General features: G+C 47.6%; 7 protein-coding genes across 7 annotated transcripts; 4 read left to right on the top strand and 3 right to left on the bottom strand.

Moving 5' to 3' along the window:
* Window positions 1-1648: 1648 nt before the first annotated feature.
* On the bottom strand, window positions 1649-3148 carry N7503_006218 (aminotransferase-like domain-containing protein). Its single transcript, XM_057065765.1, has 3 exons — window positions 2641-3148; window positions 2185-2570; window positions 1649-2103 (listed from the first exon to the last, which is right to left on the bottom strand). The coding sequence occupies exons 1-3, from the start codon at window positions 3112-3114 to the stop codon at window positions 1656-1658; spliced, it is 1308 nt and encodes a 435-aa protein (XP_056921234.1). The 5' UTR covers window positions 3115-3148; the 3' UTR covers window positions 1649-1655.
* Window positions 3149-4347: 1199 nt separating this feature from the next.
* Window positions 4348-7087, top strand: N7503_006217 (uncharacterized protein; the record flags this gene model as incomplete). Its single annotated transcript, XM_057065764.1, has 2 exons — window positions 4348-4920; window positions 4991-7087. 2 exons carry the CDS (start codon window positions 4348-4350, stop codon window positions 7085-7087), a joined length of 2670 nt encoding a protein of 889 aa, XP_056921233.1.
* A 1006-nt stretch (window positions 7088-8093) lies between these two features.
* Window positions 8094-11471, top strand: N7503_006216 (ankyrin repeat protein; the record flags this gene model as incomplete). The annotated part of the gene is made up of 1 exon (XM_057065763.1): window positions 8094-11471. The coding sequence occupies one exon, from the start codon at window positions 8094-8096 to the stop codon at window positions 11469-11471; it is 3378 nt and encodes a 1125-aa protein (XP_056921232.1).
* Window positions 11472-11662: 191 nt separating this feature from the next.
* On the bottom strand, window positions 11663-12615 carry N7503_006215 (RTA1 domain-containing protein; the record flags this gene model as incomplete). The annotated part of the gene is made up of 3 exons (XM_057065762.1): window positions 11663-12114; window positions 12169-12411; window positions 12465-12615. 3 exons carry the CDS (start codon window positions 12613-12615, stop codon window positions 11663-11665), a joined length of 846 nt encoding a protein of 281 aa, XP_056921231.1.
* Window positions 12616-13033: 418 nt separating this feature from the next.
* On the top strand, window positions 13034-14520 carry N7503_006214 (Zn(II)2Cys6 transcription factor domain-containing protein; the record flags this gene model as incomplete). Its single annotated transcript, XM_057065761.1, has 3 exons — window positions 13034-13102; window positions 13154-13983; window positions 14040-14520. Coding segments are annotated over 3 exons (1380 nt in total), but the record flags the coding sequence as incomplete, so codon positions are not given.
* A 274-nt stretch (window positions 14521-14794) lies between these two features.
* On the bottom strand, window positions 14795-16160 carry N7503_006213 (Hsp20/alpha crystallin family protein; the record flags this gene model as incomplete). The annotated part of the gene is made up of 2 exons (XM_057065760.1): window positions 14795-15676; window positions 15786-16160. 2 exons carry the CDS (start codon window positions 16158-16160, stop codon window positions 14795-14797), a joined length of 1257 nt encoding a protein of 418 aa, XP_056921229.1.
* A 3080-nt stretch (window positions 16161-19240) lies between these two features.
* Window positions 19241-19759, top strand: N7503_006212 (uncharacterized protein; the record flags this gene model as incomplete). Its single annotated transcript, XM_057065759.1, has 1 exon — window positions 19241-19759. One exon carries the CDS (start codon window positions 19241-19243, stop codon window positions 19757-19759), a length of 519 nt encoding a protein of 172 aa, XP_056921228.1.
* Window positions 19760-20251: the final 492 nt, after the last annotated feature.

The following is a 20251-nucleotide window of genomic DNA, read 5'->3' as shown; positions in this document are numbered from 1 at the left end:
ATGGAAAGGAGGATAAAGGGGAAATGCGTTCACAGAACGATTGAATGTGAGGCAGCACCAGGCTTGAGTATAGATAGCAGTCGCGATCTATACTTCCTCCAGAAGAAATGAGTGAATGAGGAAACAACAAATTCCCAACCACAAGACCGAAAATGAATAGAAGTTGCAAGAAGTGAAGAAAACAAGCAGTTAAGAAGAATCAATTATGGAGACTCACACTTCCCAATGGTCCCTGCACGGATTGTCCCTGAATCACGGGCTCCGCCTATCGCATGCGCCGGCGCTGCTCTGTAGTCCACACCCACCAATCACACGGCCCCACCGACGGTCTGGCGCTGCCCTTGAAACGTGATAGTCAGGAACTGAAACACTGAAGCAACTAATCACTGGCCAGATGTAGCAGGTAGACTCGGGATTTCTGGAATTCACTCCTTTTCTTGTGACCAGACGGCCTGGATCGAAAAAGCCAAGCTTGTGGGGGGGTTTCTAAGGTTGAGATTTCAACCGCCAACACCCAACTCGACTGCTTTTTGATGTATAAATAGCTCAACGTAGAAAGCCAAAAGGAAGAGAAAGGAATTCCGGGAATACTGGGGGAAAAGGGTCTACGTTGCTAATATACCCTGCGAGATCCTGCGCAGGGTACGCATTCTTGGGAGGTTTCTCGTCGCATGGGAGGTGTTGCTCAATGCCTGGCCCAGGGGCTGACTTTTCCTTTTTTTGCATGGGCTGTTATTTCCTGGACCATTCCATCAATTGATGGGTAAGATGAGGGTCCCTGCTTGTTTTTACTCCCTGGTATGGCCGATCAAGCGCGTTGCCCTGTGGAGCCCCCCTTCGCGACGGGTCACATATCAGGGGGCCTCCGCGCCTAGAACTCTTGCCATTCTCGGCAAGTCAATCGGAACGTCCGGCATGGTTTCGTGAGCAAGAGCACCAGTCATGAGAGGCACGTGTACTAGGCCAAGATTTCCAAAATTGGGTGGTGTTGTTTTGGTTGTCAGGGGCGGATGCTATGGATGAACATTCCTAGACGCGGGGAAGGGGAACCGAAGATTCTTGATGATGGCATCAACGACATCACAGATCCAAGGCGACCATGTCTAGAAAGCATGGAATTGTACTCGCTTTAGTCGAGCAAGTAAACTGTTAGCCAAGCTTTGCCCCTGGATAATGTGGCGGCATTTGGGTTAGCGCACTGCAGTGGACGGAGACATGCATGTATTATAGATGTACGAATACGATGATCTCATTACAGGGTTCCTCTATGACAGCTCGCTTCTGACCTGCCAGTTTTGATGCAGATCATAGATCATTTCAGATAACAGTACTGTCTGTACGTTAAGTTGGCTAGCGTATATTTTGGTGATTTATGCAGCGGCTAATCCTCGGGTGAAATAACCTTCTCTGGAATGGATGATTCTTTCTTACGAATTGCCCACGTCCTCTTGTTTTGTACAAAGTGTATGGATTATTTTACTGTATCCACGGTAATTTGTTTGTGTATCCATCTGAGGCCCTAATACTATTTAGGGCACTAGGCCTCCTCCCTATATGAATTAATGCTTGGGGCCGCGCGTCCAATTAACCGGAACGGCCAGTCAAGCTCCGTTTCCAAGTGGCAACATAGAGGACCTCTAGGCAGTGACCATTTTCTAAACCAACTGTTCTATGACGCGTGCAAGTCTACGCACTCCCTTGATCAGATCACGCGGCTCTGCCCACGCGAAGCACAAACGAAGGTGGTTGGTGAAGCGATCTTCGGCTGCCTGGGGGTCCCCAGCCACTTGGAACACATCACCAGGCGCTAAGCGCAGGTTCTCCTGGCGATCAGCCCGCTGTACTACATCTGCCGCCAGCAGTGGAGCAGGCAGGGTAATCCAAATGAAATACCCGCCCGCCACACCGTTGGTGGGTGCCGCAAGGGTGACACCCAGTGGCACCAGGTGTTCCTGAATGGCGGATGTTAGATCATGATACCGCTGTGCATATGCAGGTCGTAACGTATCACGAATGTGTTGATTGAGAAATCCAGATCGCAGGAGCTGGTCGATGAAGGTCGAGGTCATTTGGGAGGGTGCTCCACCAGACCGAGACGAGCCTCTGTACGGAGTAGTCACGTCAGCCTATCGACGTCCCCGGCGACTTTCGAACGGTAACACAAATTACGAAAATCGAACTTACACTTGTGAGATTCCGTAGGCCACCTTTTCAGATGCTTCTGCCCACCCCGTGCGGGCCCCGGGTCCGATTAGTTTACTGAAACTCCCATTGCTTATTGCGTGGCCCCATTCATCCACAGGGCCACCGTCTAAGTAGCGATCCACATCCACTAGGCGTGGGACAAATGCACGGTCGGGCGATGCCAGCTCACCACCCACAGTGGAAGACCACTGTAAGAGATCGTATACATCGTCCGTCACTACAAGAGCATCATACTTTCGTGCCAATCGCATGAGTTGCTCCCGATGATGCAGCGACATAGTCTTAGTGGAGGGGTTCGCAAATGTGGGGACGGCATAGATAACGTGCTTGTAGATCTTGCGCCATGCCCGAGGCGGTTTAATTTTCTAGCGAATAGCGTCAGTCGAAGTCTATGGAAGCAGCACTTTGCGATCTGTTCTCATTTGGCCCAATTACCGGTGTGTCGTTCCCTTCCGCGGTAGCCTTTCGCTCAGCCTCACGTAGGCCGCGTTCCAAGAAATCTAGATCGATCCCTTCGTCATCCTCGGGTACCGCCCGCACTCGCCCAGCAAAGCCGGCGTCGTCGAACATCCGGCCAGCCAGAAAATATGTGGGATCAACCTGCCAGACATTCCGCGTGTAAATGGGGTCAGTGAACACGGCCAACACACAGGCGAGGTTCTGGCTGGCCCCACCGGTGATGCAAATACGTTGGGAAGAAATCGGGTGGCGAGGTTGGTAAAAGGATTCCAGCCACGCAGCGATGTGGACACGGAGAGGCTCATGGCCTTCATCGGGGCCATACCCCAATGCTGGGTGCGCAATGGAGGGGTCCGTCAGCACCGTTGAGGCGGAGCGGAGCAGCTCGGGGGCGGGGAGGAGCGTGGGGTTAGGCCACCCAGCCGACAGATCAATCCGTTCCGAATGCATTTTGACAGGAAATAATGTACAAGCATCAAGGTACCTCGGGATAGCTATGGAGAACTACGTCTCCATGGGCGAACCGAGATTAGACATTGTGCGGAAGCGAGTGTGGAACCCAAACCCAAAACCGTGAGGGGAAACCGATACACGAACAGGCACAAGGAACAGGAACAGGCAACTTCCGGTACTACAATGTGGTACAGATCTGTATCTCATCTGAGTGGATACTAATATGCTGGGATTTATACCTCTCATACAAGCTTCCAGTGTGGCCAAGGTCTCAGTCTGACTTAGTTGACCAGTCAATGGCTCGCAAGGTGCTCCATGTAATTAACGACTAGTGCCCCATCTATGTATCCATAGGGAACCTTGGAACCCCCGGTCGGATCGATGTATCATCGTGGGATCTGAGTCCTATCCAATTGGATGACTATGAAGGATTGACATAGTTCTCACATTACAGTACAGAGTTGCATGGATTCTCGCTCTATATATATATGTATGCAATGTAAAGAGCTATCTGTCATAGGTGGACCTTAAATCCGTCTATTTCTTACATACCAAGCTCTTGGCCCTGACAACAACCCTGGAGGGGGCTATTCATAGCCTCCAGTCTAACTTTGGCCCCAAATATATGTGCAAGGATAAAAGTATATACGGACGAAGGCTATGCACATTGAATCAATCATCAATGTTTACTGCCAGCTCATGTAAAATTCAATATACGGGTATCAAGTATTAACAGGTTTTCCGGGGGATCCACCTAGTCATGCACAGCCAAGGACCCATTATCGAGCTATTATTGGCATGGGAAGGAACCGGATCGAAGCTCGTACGGTTTTTTACTTTTTCTATGGGTTTTGGGGCGTTTGGGTAAGGCTTCATGTAAGATAAAAAAAAAAAAAATTCAACTATATACCATTCACTCTCTCCTGAAACACCCCTGATCCGCTTCTTCTTTTCCTTCCAAAGGCGGACTGGTTTTTCCTTTTTCTTTTTTTTTTCTCATAACAGTCACGGTACTTGCGGCTTCATTCCCACTTACCGTTTCTCCCTGCCATTCTTGTGCAATCCCTCCTGCCGATCCATTCCCCGAACTCCCCTGTTCCCCCTCCCCTAACTACTACACTCATTCCTGTGTTCTATGTGGGCTTGACCTCACCTTTCTCTTTGACCAGCGCCTTGGTCGCCTCTAAACCTTCTCCCTATCCTCAATCCCTCCTATAACCCGGTGACAAGATGTTGTCGGCTCCCGTTAAATCGGCGAAGCGCATCTCGTCTCTCTTCTCCCTGGGGAGTCATAAAGACCATAATGCGTCTGGGTCCTCAGCGAGTTCGCCCGGTTTCAAACCTTCCGACTCAAAAGACCGTCAACGAAGCAACTCTCGACCAACTCGCCATGTCTCCACACCAAATGCTGTCTTCTCCTCCTCAGAGCCCCGGACCGTTCCCGATCCCGCACCTTTGGACTTCGATTTGGAGAGCCTTCAGCCCCCACCTTCGTTACTCGCGGTGAATCATGATCTGGCCAGCAGTGCTCCTAGCTCCCCAACATCCGGCCGACCCCAGAGCAGGGGGCGCGAGATGAGTCGCCCCTCCAGTATGGCTGGTTTGGCCATTCCGGGATCTACACCAGACTCCCGCCCGAGCACACCATCAAAACGGAGAAGTTGGATGCCCGGAATGGGTGCTCGGTCGCGAGCCAGTTCCGTGGACAAGCGGCCCGCAGCGGCCACCGCCCCGAGTGCCTGGATTGCCGGGTTGGACCAGAAAGTCGTGTACGATCTAGGACCGTTGTTACGAGGAGAGCAGGTACGTGGCATCCTGCGCAGAATCACAACTCGGAGGATCTCCTTTGCTGACTAGTGGATTGTGAAAATAGATCTCGGAGCTATGGAATGAACAAGGTGATACTTTTGTCTACCTGTTCCCTCAAAACACCGGCCGCTCGCCATCCTTCAAGGTCGACTCTACGATCTTTGCCGAATCCCCCTCCCTTACCTACCTTGCACGCGGCACCGATGCTAAAGTCAGCGGCTTGGAGCAGCCCACCCGCACCCTCTCTCTCGTCTCCCCTCCTACCACCCCGCTCGACCATTTAGTAGACAATGACAACGATAGCCAAGGCAGCCAACGGATGGCCTTTGATGACGGTGCCGATGACGTCCAGGAATTGCATCTGTATCTGCCAATTCCTCTCAACAGTGACGTATCCAACCCGCTTTGTCGCTTGTCGCAGGAGGATACGGACAATCTGCTCTTATTCCGCAATCTCTTCGCTTTCCTCCTGGGCCAGTCCCTGATTTCCAGCCCGAAATCCGCATCACTATTCAGCATCTTCATGGACGTCGCAGTTCTGTTGGCCCGATTTGAATTCACCAATCTGGACGGTTCCAACTTTGGTGAAACCGCTACTTCTAGCTTCAGCAACTACTGTGATGAACTGCGCTTGGCCGATGTGCGCAAGAGTCGCGAGAAGACAATTGAGGCCATTGTGCTCGGTGAACGTCTACGATACTTCCCTCTTTACCTGGAGGGATTCGTTCACGGTGTCGGAAAGTTGGATGAAATCAAGCAACTGCGAAGCCCGAAATACACCTTTATCCACCCCATCACCCAGAAGCGTCTTGAGCGTGGTTTCATTGACCTGGATACTCGCTTGCGTGGTCTTTACTCAAAGCTGGAAGATTTCGACTTCCCTTCGGTTTTCTCCGGTAGCGCGAATTCGGCCACTTCGATGGAAAGCAAAATTATTCGTTTCAGGAACTGGAAGTCCAGTTTCATGGAATTCCGTCGTTTCACAATGCAATTTTACCGACAAAAGTATGGCAGCTGGCCGCCCAAGGCTCGATCAAAGAAGAACGAATTTGAAGAGAGTGGATTGAATCGTCAGCTCCTCCTGGACTTGTATCATGATTTCACTGATCTCTACGATCTTTTGGTTGACCGCACTTCGCTCACCACTCGTACCATCGACGCTTCCGGCTCTGGTGGCGACAATTCCTCTACGGATGTCAAGGATGTCACTCTCCGTGCTCTCCGGCAAGTTCTCAGCGAATACGATCGTAGTACTCCACCCGTCCTTCCCCCGATTCCGTTCGATGTTCCTCAGATCCCTTCGCTGCAAGTGCTGCACCGGAAGCCTCTGGAGCCCAAGAAGGCGGGTAAATTGCGAACCAAGAAACTCAAGAACGCCGATATCAATGCCGTCTTGATGGACTCATATACTCGGGAGAGCATGCGCCCCACAACCTTCATTGAAAGCTTTATGCAATTTGAGCGGCGGTCTGCTGCCGGCAAGACATTGGAGGACATCACGGAACTGCGCTGTGGTCAATGGATTTTCCTCTACGCTGTCATCCAGTCTCTTCCCATGCTGGTTGTCGACGTTCCCGAGGTCCGATTCACAGAAGGTGTAGAATATTTCCTCTCCATTGCCCCCCGTGGTGGAGCACCTTGGATTCAGAACGATACCAAGACTGCTCGCAGCTGGTTCGGTGTTGCTGGTGGAGCGGGTGTTGTCAGTCTGCCTTCCGATGTGGTCATCAACGGCGTCGAAGGTGTTTACCGCCGCAGCCATTGCTGGCAGGTAGCTGAACAATGGGCGGAGGCCGGTCAGCTGATTGAACCTCCGTCTGTAGAGGACTGGGAAGAGGACGAGTCTTCAATCTCATCGCCTTATCCGGCTCAGCAGTCATCGGCTGGCTCCTCTTCTGAGCAGCAGTCTCAAATGATGAACATCCCCCACGGTGGCCTCACGCCACCTCCACCTGCTATTCCCCGGCAACGGTCTCCTGCGGCTGGAGCCCGGGCTGAGCATCGTCACTCCATCTACCCTGGGTTGGAGGCCCTGCCATTACCTGCTGGTATTGCTCCCCTTGAGCCTCCTTCACGTCCCATCAGTCGCTTTAACCCCAACATGAGTTTCGACGACATCTTAAAGGAAGTGCCAAAAAAGGAGAAGGGCAAGAAGCACTAGATGCCCCTTCTTTTCCATGTCTTTCTTATATTCTTGATTCTTCATTCGCCCCTGGCAGCATTGCGGTGTTTCACCATCCACTTTTGGTCACATATGGCCCCTTGTCTTTTTCTTTTTCTTTTTATGTTTTCCCCCCCCCCCCTATTGAATGTTTGTGAATAGGCGCATATTTGTGAGATGAACCACTGGGTTGGAACGGCGCGATTCACAGGAAAGTGAGGAGAGAACAAAAGCAAACCATTTAATGTATTGAAGAAGCATGGAAGATGGCACACTATCATAATTATCAGCATATCAGCATCAGCATCCGTGGAAGACCTGTGGTTTTTTCTTTTCTTCCTGGTCTTTTTTTTTTTGTTGGATTCCCCCTACTTCTTTTAATTTGGTCTTCCTGTATTTTGGAGATTGCCTGATAGCAAATAGAGATTTAACTATCTGCAATACATTTGGTTGAGATTGCTGTATATGCTATTACTGTATTAGTTCGTCTGTGTTTGAATTCTGGAACCATGGAACACGACCGCGAACCTTGGATACAACTTTGTATTTACCTTCTTCTACGATGCTACTTTTATTTTCCATAACATCCAGAGCTCTCCCGGGTCTGAAGTTCCTTGCACTGCAGTGAAGTCTAGTCTGTCGCTAATCTCCCTGACCCACAAAAAGGCAATCTTGAAATACGAGGCTGTGCTCCAACACCCGCTCATCGCTCCCAATGGAGCCTTTTCACCATCTCATGCAGGGAATTGATCATTCTGCTGATCCCTGCTCTTACCTAATGGGATCCTGACCTGATGGTTGGTTTAGCCATACCCTGACGAGTTTTAGCTTACCCTTTCCTTCTCTCAGTGTCCAAACATTCTCCAGTAGCTCGCCTGGGTGGAAAGGAAGAATACTCGGGTGACACCACACCAGTCATGGCCTAATCCCTTTCTGGAATATACGGGCACAAAGCTAGAAGCCAAAAAAGAAGACTGCCCCCTATATACCCTGCCAGCCGATCATTATGCCCCGATCTCGCTCCAGCATGACAAGCGAGGGCCACGAGCGCCTCGAGCCACGACTCCTCCGCGCTGCCGAAAACGACGATGTTGAAGCCCTCCACAACACCATCACCCTTGCGCGCGAATATGGTCAACTCACCGACAACTTTCTCCGTATCGCTCTCATGCGCAGCGCTGAGCGCAATCGCATTGCGACAACTGAGCACCTCCTGAAACTCGGCGCCAAAACTGATGTCGCGAGCAATAGACTCTCACCGCTCCTACGTGCCGTCGAGCGAGATCACTATCAGATTGTGCGACTACTTCTTGACGCTGGCGCATCGCCCGATAGTACAGATAAAGAGGGCCGGACTGCGCTGATGACAGCGGCGTGGAAGAACCATGCGGATGTCCTACAGCTATTGATTATGCGGGGCGCAGATGTGAATGCGCGCGATTTAAGGAAAAGGAACGTGATGCATAATCTTGCTGCAGATAAGGAGTGCTCATGGGGTTGGGGTGATGAGATTGTGAGATTGTTGATGAGGACGGACTGCAAGATTGATGGGGTTGATGGACAGGATGAGCTTGGTCGCTCCCCATTGCATTGGGCTTGCGCGACGGGAAATTCGCGCCTCGCTGAGCTACTACTTACTCGGCCAGATGGGGGACCGAAGGCAGAGATCGATGCTATGGAGTTGCGGGGGAAGACGGCTTTACACATTGCGACAGCACACGACCGAGCAGACATTGTCCAATTGCTTCTGACGCACGATGCCGCGGTCAATGCTTGCAGTGATGGTGGTTGGACGCCGCTGCATAATGCATGTGACAAGGGATGCGAGGAGATTGTTCGGATTTTGTTGCGCGCGGGCGCGCATATCAATAGCCAGCTCTTGAATGGTGTGACGCCGTTGCATCTCGCAGCGCAGGGGGGCCATAGGGAGGTTGTGGAATGCCTTTTGGAAAGACCAGATCTCAGGCGGCGGGTGCGAGATAATTTTGGTAGCACTCCTTTTTTACGTGCAGCGCAGTTCAAGAGAAAGGATGTGGTGCTGTTGTTGGCTCCGTTCAACAATGTCGAATCTCTATCGGAAGATGTCAAGCAAGCCTCTGCAGCCTTCGATAGTACAATTGTGGATTTTGGAAATTTCCACAATGAGAACCGTGTGCAGCGAATGTCGGTCTACAATCTGCTTTATGGTCGAGACCCTGAGAATCCGCGCAAGCAGGCTATGACCACGGTCCCCGCTGATAGCCGCGCAACGGAATTTCGTTGGATTCATCTACCGGCCAATAATATGGCTTGGGTTGAGGCTCTTCTGACCAAGTCCTTCATTGAAGAAGGCGCCCATGACGTGGATGGTTTCAAGGGCCTTGAGAAGTCTTTTAATTATCAACATCGTGGCCAGAAGATTCACTCACACTTCATGCGACCCTTATGCCAAAATACGCCTCGTACGCCGAGACGGCGAGAAGATGAAAAGACAGAAGAACCACCGGCAGATAGCCAATCGATAATCACAGATAACAGTTCTGTGGTTCGCAAGCAGAAAGGACTAACAGGAAAGGTGGATCGAGGAGGTTCCCTTGACGAAGGTAATGAAGGTCTCCCCGGGAAGAAGAACAAGAACAACCAAAAGCGTGGCAAATCAGGAAGCAATCCTGGGACCCCGAAAACCGAAAACAAAGCCAAAGCTCCTTGGGGCTCAAATGATAAAGGACGGCTTTCGCTTCATTCTTCCTCTTTCTGCAAAGAACCCTCTAGCCTCACTTCCGCATGTAATATCTGCGTTTTCATGCCATATTTGCACTTCGAGACTGCAGAGCGCCGACAGAAAATGCAAGATGCGATCCAACGGGCTGAGAAATTAAGGTTCGATCCTCAGCATTTGAAGAGAAGTCGTACGCGGGATGAGATGCTGATTGATGCGCATCTTTCATCTTCCACTACCTCTCTCCATGTTCGCCGAACCTTGGACCAATTCTTTTACCCCAATATTGATACACAGAGTCGGGACCAGGACCAGGTTGTTTATCGATACCAAACCAAGGGCCCTGGGTGCGAGGGGCCAGGCAATGACCCGAAGATTTTCATGGTTGATCAGCTTTGGATGTGGGTTTTGGGCACAAACCTCATTGTGACCAGTTTTCCTCAGCGTTGGGATCAACCCAAAAACGATCCACTAAATGTGCTGGACGGGATCATCGAGGACATCAATTCCAAGACCCGTGATCCTGTCAAGTCGGTATATGACCTAGCGATCATCATTACCAACCGATGCTCCGGCGTCTTCGATCGACACCGACTGGGAGATGACGAGTACCAGTTCCTGGACATGTTTGAATCTTCCATTGGTATAGCGACTGATCGGGAGACACTTCTATTTAATCGGTTCAATCATGCGTCTGCACAGGCATCGAGCTGGCTTAAGAGCCATCGCAAGCTGAATAAATTCGCCCGTAGCAGGACCCGTTCAGCATCTAGCCGAGACATGCCAGAGGAAGAAAACCCGGATAGCGATGATGATTCTTGTCATGGCGATGGCTCACCCCTTTTCGTCGATGATCTCCTCGATATTGGAGAGGAAACCGATCTTCTTGCCGAGATTAAAGATATCCGTGATGAATTGAACATGATTCGTACCGTGCTAGAGCACCAGAAGCACGTCCTTGCAGACTTCCAAGAAGTGATCTGCGAAACTTATCAAGGGCAGCATCGGTCCCAATACGAGGTCAAAAAGCGGTTCAAAGACCAACAGCGGATGATTGACATGCACCTGAAAGACATTGACCGCATGGATAAACAAGCTGAGCGGATCTACCACTCCATCACTGACCTACTCGATCTCAAACAAAAACATGCCAACGCCTTCGAGGCCCGTTTTGCCCGTGATCAGGCAGCTGGAACCACTCGTCAAAGTAAGACAATCATGGTCTTCACCATTGTTACCATTGTCTTCCTGCCGCTATCATTCATTACCTCCATCTTCACGATCAACCTGAAAGAATTCAATAACTTGAAGCTCGAATATGTAGCAAAGTATACATTTGGTGTTGGCTTTGCCATTTCCATTCCCCTTATTCTCGTTGCGCTTTCACTGGATGATATTGGTGATTTCTTCCGCCACGGTAGACGCTGGCTGCCCTTCTCCCACCGGGATACAGCCCCCGCTGAGCGAACGGAGGGCAATATTCAGCCACTGGAGATTGAGAAGATAATCAGTTTGGCTCGATCACGCAGAAGTGCTGATTTGGATTATGGGCCCAGCCTACTGCCTGTTTCTACTCGTGGCACTGGCACGTCGAGAAGGCCGGAAGGTCTGTATGCCAATGAATTGAATGGGACACTGAGAAAGACTTACGAGATACGACGCAGCGTGGAGTACAGGCCTGCATAATGATTTTACGAGATATGATTGCTTGATTATTTCTTTTTTCATTTGGATGCCAGGTGGTCGATCCTCTATTATGTCTATTGTGTCCGAAAAATTGGGTATCTGACTATAACGTCCCATCAACACTTAAGTGTTGATATGAATTGGATCCCCAAACGCCAAGATCGCAAGATCTATAATCAAGTCCTCATAATCTAAAGGGGCATCTCATACGAATCCGGGATTCGTCCATTCTTTCCATCACCCAGAATAACCGCCGGGTGGTAAAGATTCATAATTACCATGGCGATGAACATAATCAGCGCATCGAAAATATAGGAAAATGCTTCATGCGTCATGATATACCCATCAAAGCCATACTTGTACTCAATGAGACGGAAGATCGACCTGACCAGAATAAGTATGCTGACCGCGTACAGCGCCATAAGCACAGTGGCCCAATTTCGCTGCTTCCAGCCCAGGTTTCGCGTCATCTGGCGCTCTGACGAAGATTTGGTGGTCGGGTACTTGTTGATGCGGACGTGGAAAACGGCCGCGACAATGACAAAGAAGCCGAAAAAGAGGAGTTGCACGACTAGACCACCGATGACCACGTTGGAGCCAGTATTGCGGGTGCTGGTTTTCTTGCTAGCCATGAGGCCACCACCTAAAAGTCCATGTTAATGTCAATGCCGTAGATGAGTTTGAGAGTATCGCTTACCGGCTGATTGCATCATAAACGAAAAGACATCACCCGCAACAAAGATCTTGGTCATCCACTTGACGGGGACGAGACTCAAATTTTCAGCATTGAGATAGCCCACCAGGCGGCCAAGGACCATATAAATGGAAGCAGCATATAGTGTTGGTGCGAGAAGAGTCATGACGGATTGCAAAGCATAGATGGTGACGGAGCCCAGGTCATTATGGGCGATAATCCGGCAAATGTAACCAATGATTTGAACTGCTACCGGTTAGCACTCTGTGAGGCCAGAGCAACTTGAAACATGCACATACATATTCCACCAATCACAAAGGGAATGAAGTACCAGCATCGGGCCCTGGTCAATTGCCAGACGTGGTAACCCGTCGTGGCGACGAAGAGTATAACGAAGATGGCGGCGGCCGCTATGGATGGGTCATATCCGTAGAGATTACTATGATTCATGTTGTGTGAAGTTATGTATGAGTCTTCATGTTTAATCAAGAATACGGGACTCCAGTCCTTTTATATGGATTTCCAATTCAAGGCCCCCCCCCACCATCCATTTCTACCTTCGCTACAGTTCATATTGCCCCGAACAGGTTAAAGGTCCGGTTTTTTATAGTCAGTTGGTCCAATCGCGTCGTATTCGGTACGTGTAGAGCCAAGAAATTCGAAGATTAAAAATAAAGCCTGGACATAATGGGATCTGAGTTGTAGACAAAAGAAAATTCTCAGTGGAGATAACGTCGTGTTCCATAGTGGGTCTCGACTAAGTGGAGTCTGGAGTCGAGTCCGTATCCGTATTCGCGAGTGCCGTAACCGTATTCGAATACTTCTTCGCATGTCTGCCCCTTCTTCTTTACACACCCCAATCGTTATAATGGGACCTCGCAGGACGCACCGTAAAAGCCGCAATGGGTGTCCACAATGCAAAGCGCGCAGATTGAAGGTTTTTCGCCCTGATTATCTAAGTCCCCGATCGACCTACTCATGCTACTAGTGTGACGAACGTCATCCATGCACCAATTGCGTGAAACATGGCATTTACTGCGAGTTTGTCGCTCCAACTGAGCCACAGGATTCCACACAGGCCACTCCGGTGTCTACTGTATCCCCAGTGGCTCAGTCCCAGCCGCAGGCCCAGTCCCAGACCCTGACCCAGCCACATCTATACCCGCCCCTGCAGAACCCCATCAGCAATGTGGGGGCTCCTGTCAATCATCACCCCAATGAGACGCAAACAGGGCAAAAGTTTGATCTGCTCGGCATTCTATCCGAATCTCCCCCGGACCCTTCTTTGCGGGCACCGGAGGACTGGGCTCTAGATCTTGAATTAATGCACCACTACTGCACTATGACGTGCAACACACTGACAGTCCGTGAAGATGCACGCTATGTTTGGCGTGTTATCATGCCTATTGAGGGCTACGCTAATCCCTATGTGATGAACGGTCTCTTGGCTATCGCTGCTTTACATCGCGCATTCCTTGCACATACGCCTCATCAGAAAGAGCGATATGTCAATGCGGCGGCGTACCATATCACTACGGGGTTGAAAGCATTTCGAGAACTGATCGCCTTGCCTCTTGATCCCAAGAACTGGCAACCGGTTTTTTGCTTTGCCGGCATGATCAACGTTCATCTGATGGGTACCCCAACTAGACTTGGTGTTACTCGGTGGCCTGCACCGATTTCGAATGTGTTAGATTTGTTTGGAAGTGTCAAGGGGCTTCAGGCACTTATGGAGCCGTTTTTGCATTCTATTCGAAAGACCCAGTTGGCACCCCTGGTGAACTCTATCTATCTTATAGATCCGGAGCTTATTCCAAGGTAGGGTTTCATTGGCTGGACTGGAGTACTAATCACTAACTTGTATTCTGTATTAGCCAGGCTCAAATTGCCCAATCTTTACTTCCTCCAAACTTCTGGATGCAGGCATCCCAATTACGTGCATTCATTCATAATTACCCGTTCGCACCGGCAGCTCAACCTGGCCAGACGAGCGGTGATCCTGAAACTGCGAGCGATCCAACAGATCGTCGAAAAGAGTATATCAATGCCCTTGACGCATTCGAAAGAGCGTCACGATGCATTGAGCTCGCAGGAACGAAGGTCGAATGGGGCATGGTCCTAATATTTGCGCAAACTCTGAGTAAAACGTTCTACGATGAAGTTGAAGCGCATGAACCTGCTGCCTTGGTTATCATGGCATACTACTGTGTTCTGGTTCATCTTGTGGACGATATTTGGTTTACGAATGGGCTTGGATGGCAGTTAATGGAGGATATTGAGAGCAAGATCCGCCCTGAATACCAGGAGTGGTTGACTTGGCCGAAACATTGGGTTTTTGAGCGACGAGGATACCCTTTGTACGTGAGTAAAGAGTGAAACCCTTGAACACTAAATATAGTGAGTACTTCATCTACTTCCAAAGGACTTGGTTGTTGGCTTTTGGCTTACAATGTCTACAGTGGAATAAGAGAGTTGGAGAAAGGGCACAAAGTTCATGCATAACACTCGTGTTAGAAACGAGTGTAATTTGTTATTCAATCTGCAAAAGCTCACGCAAAGAATCATTATTAACAGAAGATTTCAAATCAAACCCAACGCCATATCATCATTTTCAAATTGTCATGGCCCTTTACTGCACCGCAATCTTGACGTACTCGCGTGCCTCTTCCTCGGACTCGCTTTCCTCCGACTCGCCAGGAGTGATAGTCCGACTCACATGCTCATCCATCACCATAGCATCTTTCTCCAGAACATCGCCATCTTCAATAAGAACCTTCTTTGACTCAAGTTCTTCAATCTTGGGGATAGTCACGGTCAGAACACCATCCTCGAGCTTGGCGACAATACCGTCAACAATAACGCGAGCCGGAGCGTGGCGCGTACCAAGACGAATCTCGCGCTCGAAAACACCCACCTCGCGGGCTCGCTCTTCCATCACCAGAGCCTGGTGCAGGTTCTCGTCCATACCAGGTCGGTGGATAACACCGGTCAGACGAATAACGGACTCTTCGGCATCATAGTCGATGTTCAGGTCGCCCTTCTTCGCACCGGGTAGGGAGACGTGCAGAATGTAGTTGACTGGGGTATCGAAGACATCAACCGATGGCTGGAAATCAACATCGTTCTGGCCGAGGGGAAATCCAAAAAATGCGCTCAGTTGGCGCATGAAGTGCTTATCGGGACCACCGCCGCGCATCCCACGGCCACGACGTCCTCCCTTGGGACCCTTGGGACCCTTGTGGCCCTTGTGGCCCTTTCCGCCCATCGGACCGCCGAAGCCGAACATGGGGTGTGCATGGTGATGAGGGGGGGCCGTAAGGACCATGTCCTCCAAAGTGACCAGGACCTCCAAACCCGTCAGGTCCTCCGTATGGGCCAAATGGGCCGGGACCTCCATAAGGACCGTGATGATGGTGATGTCCACGACCACCGAAAGCTCCGAATCCAGGACCACCCTTGTGGCCAGGCCCGTGTCCGTGACGGGCCTTGCCGCCTTTTCCCCCGCGTCCACCTTTACCGAATCCGCGAATGTGATCAGGGCCGTGATGACCCTTGTCGCCCTTGTGCTTGTGTTTACGGCAGCGGGGCTCGTCGGATTCAGACTCGGAAGAGGAGTTTACCTCTTTGTCGTGGGTCTCGGGGATCTTCTCTGTGGACCCAGATGCCTCGGCGTTCTCCTCTGCAGGTGCCTCGACCTCTTCATTGTTCTCGGGGTGCTCCCACTCGCCGCGGTGGTGGTGACGACGGCCGCGAGGGCCATGCTCGCCGGGACCTCCCCAGCCCCAGAATTGGGGAGGACCGTGGTGGCCATGGTGGCCGTGGTGAGGGCCTCCATAGCCCCAGAAGTGAGGAGGAGGTCCAGGGGGACCAGGGGGTCCATGGTGAGCGTGTGGGCCATGATGATGACCTCCACGCGCGAAGAAAGGGTGATCCTCAAGACCGGTGGCCGAGGGATCCCATGAATGGGGATGATTGAGTTGGTAGATGGAAGCCATCTTGGATAATCAAAAGGTCGAATGTATATGTGAGAGGTATATGTAAAGTTGAAGAGTTGAAGAAGGTTGAAAGGTTGGAAGAAATAACAAGACACAAGTGAAGACTGTAGTGTGAATGATGAAGTTCTCATGAGAGGATTAAGCTCTTTATATACTTGTGGAGCAAGGCAGCCACAGTTAGTCGAGATCCTTGTCAGCCACGCAAGCTCGTTCCACAATCATGCTGCCTTGTTTGATCCCCCGCCTTACTGGCCCTACGGCGCCTCCGAACCTTGATAAGTCCGAGAAGTGAATACATTGGGAATTACCCGCATCCAAAAGATGCATATCCGAAGGCCGTAAAGTCTTCACAGCTCGGGGAGGCGAAGTGACCGAACGAATCTACGATGGAATTACCGAATTGGGAACTCAAGACCGAAATCGTGGCATAAATCCGAGATTCTGAGTCATCGGAGTAGCGCCACAGCCACTGCGCCACAGTGGCGCGTCACCAATAAACTTGCATGAAGCGAGGCTCAAACTTGCACAGACTCGGTCTAATATAGAATAATATCTTTAATTGATTACCTCACCCATTTTGTTCCTCGGCCCGTACCCGGAACTACACTAATTCAGCTAAGTAAAGAAGCGTTTCCTAAAATAAGAGAAAACAATAGGCGGGTACACAGCTGATGACTAATGTTGTGGCCTAAGGCAAGTCACTAAATATCGTGAGTAAAAGCAGAAAACAGGTCGGGTCACCCACCACTTTACCTCCGATCACCCACCACGTGACCTTTTGAGAAATGGAAAAAAAGAGGTAGGGGAAGGTGATGGGAGCCTGAGGCCGTTGTTTTGAGATTTCAGGCACCGTTAATACCTATGTAAAAAAACGCGCGCTCCATATATAAATTTCTACTTTATAGCTATAACGAACGTAACTTCTATAACTATCTATTAACTAACTATAATATAACTAGTTTTCTATACTTATGGAACTTATTTAAGATGAAATCCCTTAAATCTAGTGTGAGTGAAACCCCCTTAAAATTAGGATTTATTTACTCTAAAAATAGGTATTAAAGGGAAGTAAGAGATAAGTGAGGCTAATATTAGATTTAATTAGTTAGTTTACTAGTGGTACTTATTAAAAGATAAAGAAGAGATACGACTCTCGCTATTTAAAGAGGAAGTAAGTAAAATCTAACTAGTTAGGAACTAGTTATTATAGCTAACTAAGAGAAGTGACTTAATACTATTATAGTATACACTAGTAAAGTGTTCTACTATATAGATAGATATAGATTAGTGGTATATACTTTATTCTATATATTATTTAATAACTAATTACTAACTAATTATAGACCTATTATTTAAGTACTAATAATTTACGCTACTACCTATAAATTAAATATAGTAAGCTTATAGTAACTATATAATCTAGCGTAGTTAGTAATAAGGATCTAGCTAAAGTATAGGGTAAGTAAAATAAATACCTTTCTTAACTAATTACTAACTAGTTATAGTGTTCTATATTAGATTAAAGGAATAGTTTAACTATAATTTCTAGCTACTAGTCCCGCGAAAGTATAATAATATAGTAAGTAAAAAGTAAAAGACTTTCTTAACTTATTACTAACTAGTTATTAACTAGATTAATATTATAGAGATATAAAGGATTATTAAGAAGAAGGGTAGAAAGGTTCCTTATAATATATATAAGATTACTAAGATATAGCTAAGTATATATAGGATTTAAAGTCTATTCCTTAACTAGTTACTAACTAGTTACTAGAATATAGTCTCTTTAATAAAAATAATAATTATAACTACTAGTTACTATTTTTCTTTAAGGATAAGAATAAAGATAAGGTAAAAGGCGAGGAGGAGGTAGATAAGGTTTAGTTAGTAACTAATTTAATAAAAATCAAAAAAAACTTTATTATTATACTTTTATTTTAAAGTATTAATATATAAAGATATACTATTATATAACTAGTTTAGGACTGATTTATAACTAGTTCCTAGCTCTAAAAATATATTCTTTAACTCTATATTAAGTTTTAAGCTCTACTTTAACGCCTCTTTAAAATTTAAAGGATAGTAGTATTAAGTTTAATAAAGGTTTAATTATATCTATACCTTTCTCTTTAATATTAGATTTTAAGATTTAGGGGTCTAAGATATTAAATTACTATAGATAGACCTAACTAAAGTTAAGATTATAGAGGTTAAAGATATATATATCTATATCTATTACTAACTTTTCTTAAGGCTCTATTAGAATATTAATATCTACCCTCTATCTATAGTATATAATTAAAATACTAATAAATATCTCTTAATATCCTAATTATTAATAGTATTTAACCTATACTAAGGCGGAGATTAAATCCCTAGACTTAGTAGTTAATAGTATAAGTAATAAATACCTAACTAGTTACGAACTACCTACTAACTAGTTCTAGCTTAGAAGATAGGTTATCTTCTATAGTAAGCGCTATTATTAATTTCTAGGCTATATTAATTTAACTCTATATAGCTTAATAAATAATCTTCGCTATTATTATAATTAAGAATATCTATAAATTACTATCTATTTACCTTAAGGGCGCCTAACCCTTCTAGATAAAATAGCTACGATAGGTAAGATATAAAAACTACCTTAAGACTAGTTACTAACTAGTTATAGGCTTCTTTATAGCTCTTAAAGCTATATTTAATACTCGCGCTATACCTATCCTCCCTATTATATCTAGAAAGCGTGATAGTATTATAAGTAGTATTTCTACTTCCTTTATTACGCTATTATATCTAATACTTCTAGATTTATATTTTAAAAATACGGAAAATGGTAGTAGACCTTAGCTATACTATTCTATATATAGGGTGTCTAGCTTTACTAGGTAAGTTATATCTAGCTAGTTTATAACTGATTACTAACTAGCTTATAGCTAGCTATTGTCGGGCCCTTAGTTTAGCTATTTGTGAATACTTTGAGCTTTTTTAAGCGCTAGATGGTAATAGTGGTGGTAATGGTGGTGGTGATAGTGGTAGTAGTAGTAGTGGTGGTGGTAGTGGTAGTGGACCTGGACCTAGAGATGGTGGTGGTGGTGGTGGTGGTGGTGCTGGACCTAGAGCTATACCTGGACCTAGAGCTATACCTGGAGCTAGAGCTGGAGCTGCATCTAGAGCTGTACCTAGAGCTGGAGCTGGTGGTGGTGGTGGTGGTGGTGGTGGTGGTGGACCTGGACCTGGAGATGGTGGTGGAGATGGTGGTGGAGATGGTGGTGGTGGTGGTGGTGGTGCTGGACCTGGAGCTGTACCTAGACCTGGAGCTGTACCTGGAGCTGGAGCTGTACCTGGAGCTGGAGCTGTACCTGGAGCTGTACCTGGACCTGGAGCTGTACCTGGAGCTGGAGCTGGAGCTGGAGCTGCACCTGGAGCTGTACCTGGAGCTGGAGATGGTGGTGGTGGTGGTGGTGGTGCTGGACCTGGAGCTGCACCTGGACCTGGAGCTGCACCTGGAGCTGGAGCTGGAGCTGGAGCTGGAGCTGCACCCGGAGCTACACCTAGAGCTGGAGCTGGAGCTGGAGCTGGAGATGAACTATCAGAGATAGGTAAAGACGAACTAGAAGCACTTTAACTAGATATAGAAGAAGATATAGAAGAAGATATAGAAGAAGATATAGAAGAAGATATAGAAGAAGATATAGAAGAAGATATAGAAGAAGATATAGAAGAAGATATAGAAGAAGATATAGAAGAAGATACAGAAGAAGATATAGAAGAAGATATAGAAGAAGATATAGAAGAAGATATAGAAGAAGATATAGAGGAAGATATAGAAGAAGATATAGAGGAAGATATAGAAGAAGATATAGAAGAAGAGATAGTAGAAGAGATAGTAGAAGGGATAGTGGAAGAGATGGTGGAAGAAATAGAGTAATAGCCTAGTTAAAAGGTAGTAACTTGATTTATAACTAGTCCTTAACTAGTTCCTAATTCTAAAGTATATTCTAAAGTAATATTGTTACCTAACTTAGCTATTGTGATATACTTACAAATTAGGCTTTATAAGCGAGATGCCCCTAGTTTATAGTTACTATATA

The sequence above is a fragment of the Penicillium pulvis genome, assembly GCF_028828015.1.
Source record: "Penicillium pulvis strain IBT 33274 chromosome Unknown contig_3_segment0_segment0, whole genome shotgun sequence".
Classification (NCBI taxonomy): Eukaryota; Fungi; Ascomycota; class Eurotiomycetes; order Eurotiales; family Aspergillaceae; genus Penicillium; species Penicillium pulvis.
This window is presented reverse-complemented; position numbering and strand designations above follow the sequence as displayed.

What these genes read in the sequence shown, in the direction of transcription:
- N7503_006218 (XM_057065765.1), bottom strand. Translation starts at nt 3,114, where the DNA reads ATGCATTCGGAACGGATTGATCTGTCGGCTGGGTGGCCTAACCCCACG. An exon ending in CGGAAGGGAACGACACACCG is followed by an intron (nt 2,571 to 2,640) that starts GTAATTGGGCCA and finishes GCTATTCGCTAG; the next exon opens with AAAATTAAACCGCCTCGGGC. An exon ending in GCCTACGGAATCTCACAAGT is followed by an intron (nt 2,104 to 2,184) that starts GTAAGTTCGATT and finishes TACTCCGTACAG; the next exon opens with AGGCTCGTCTCGGTCTGGTG.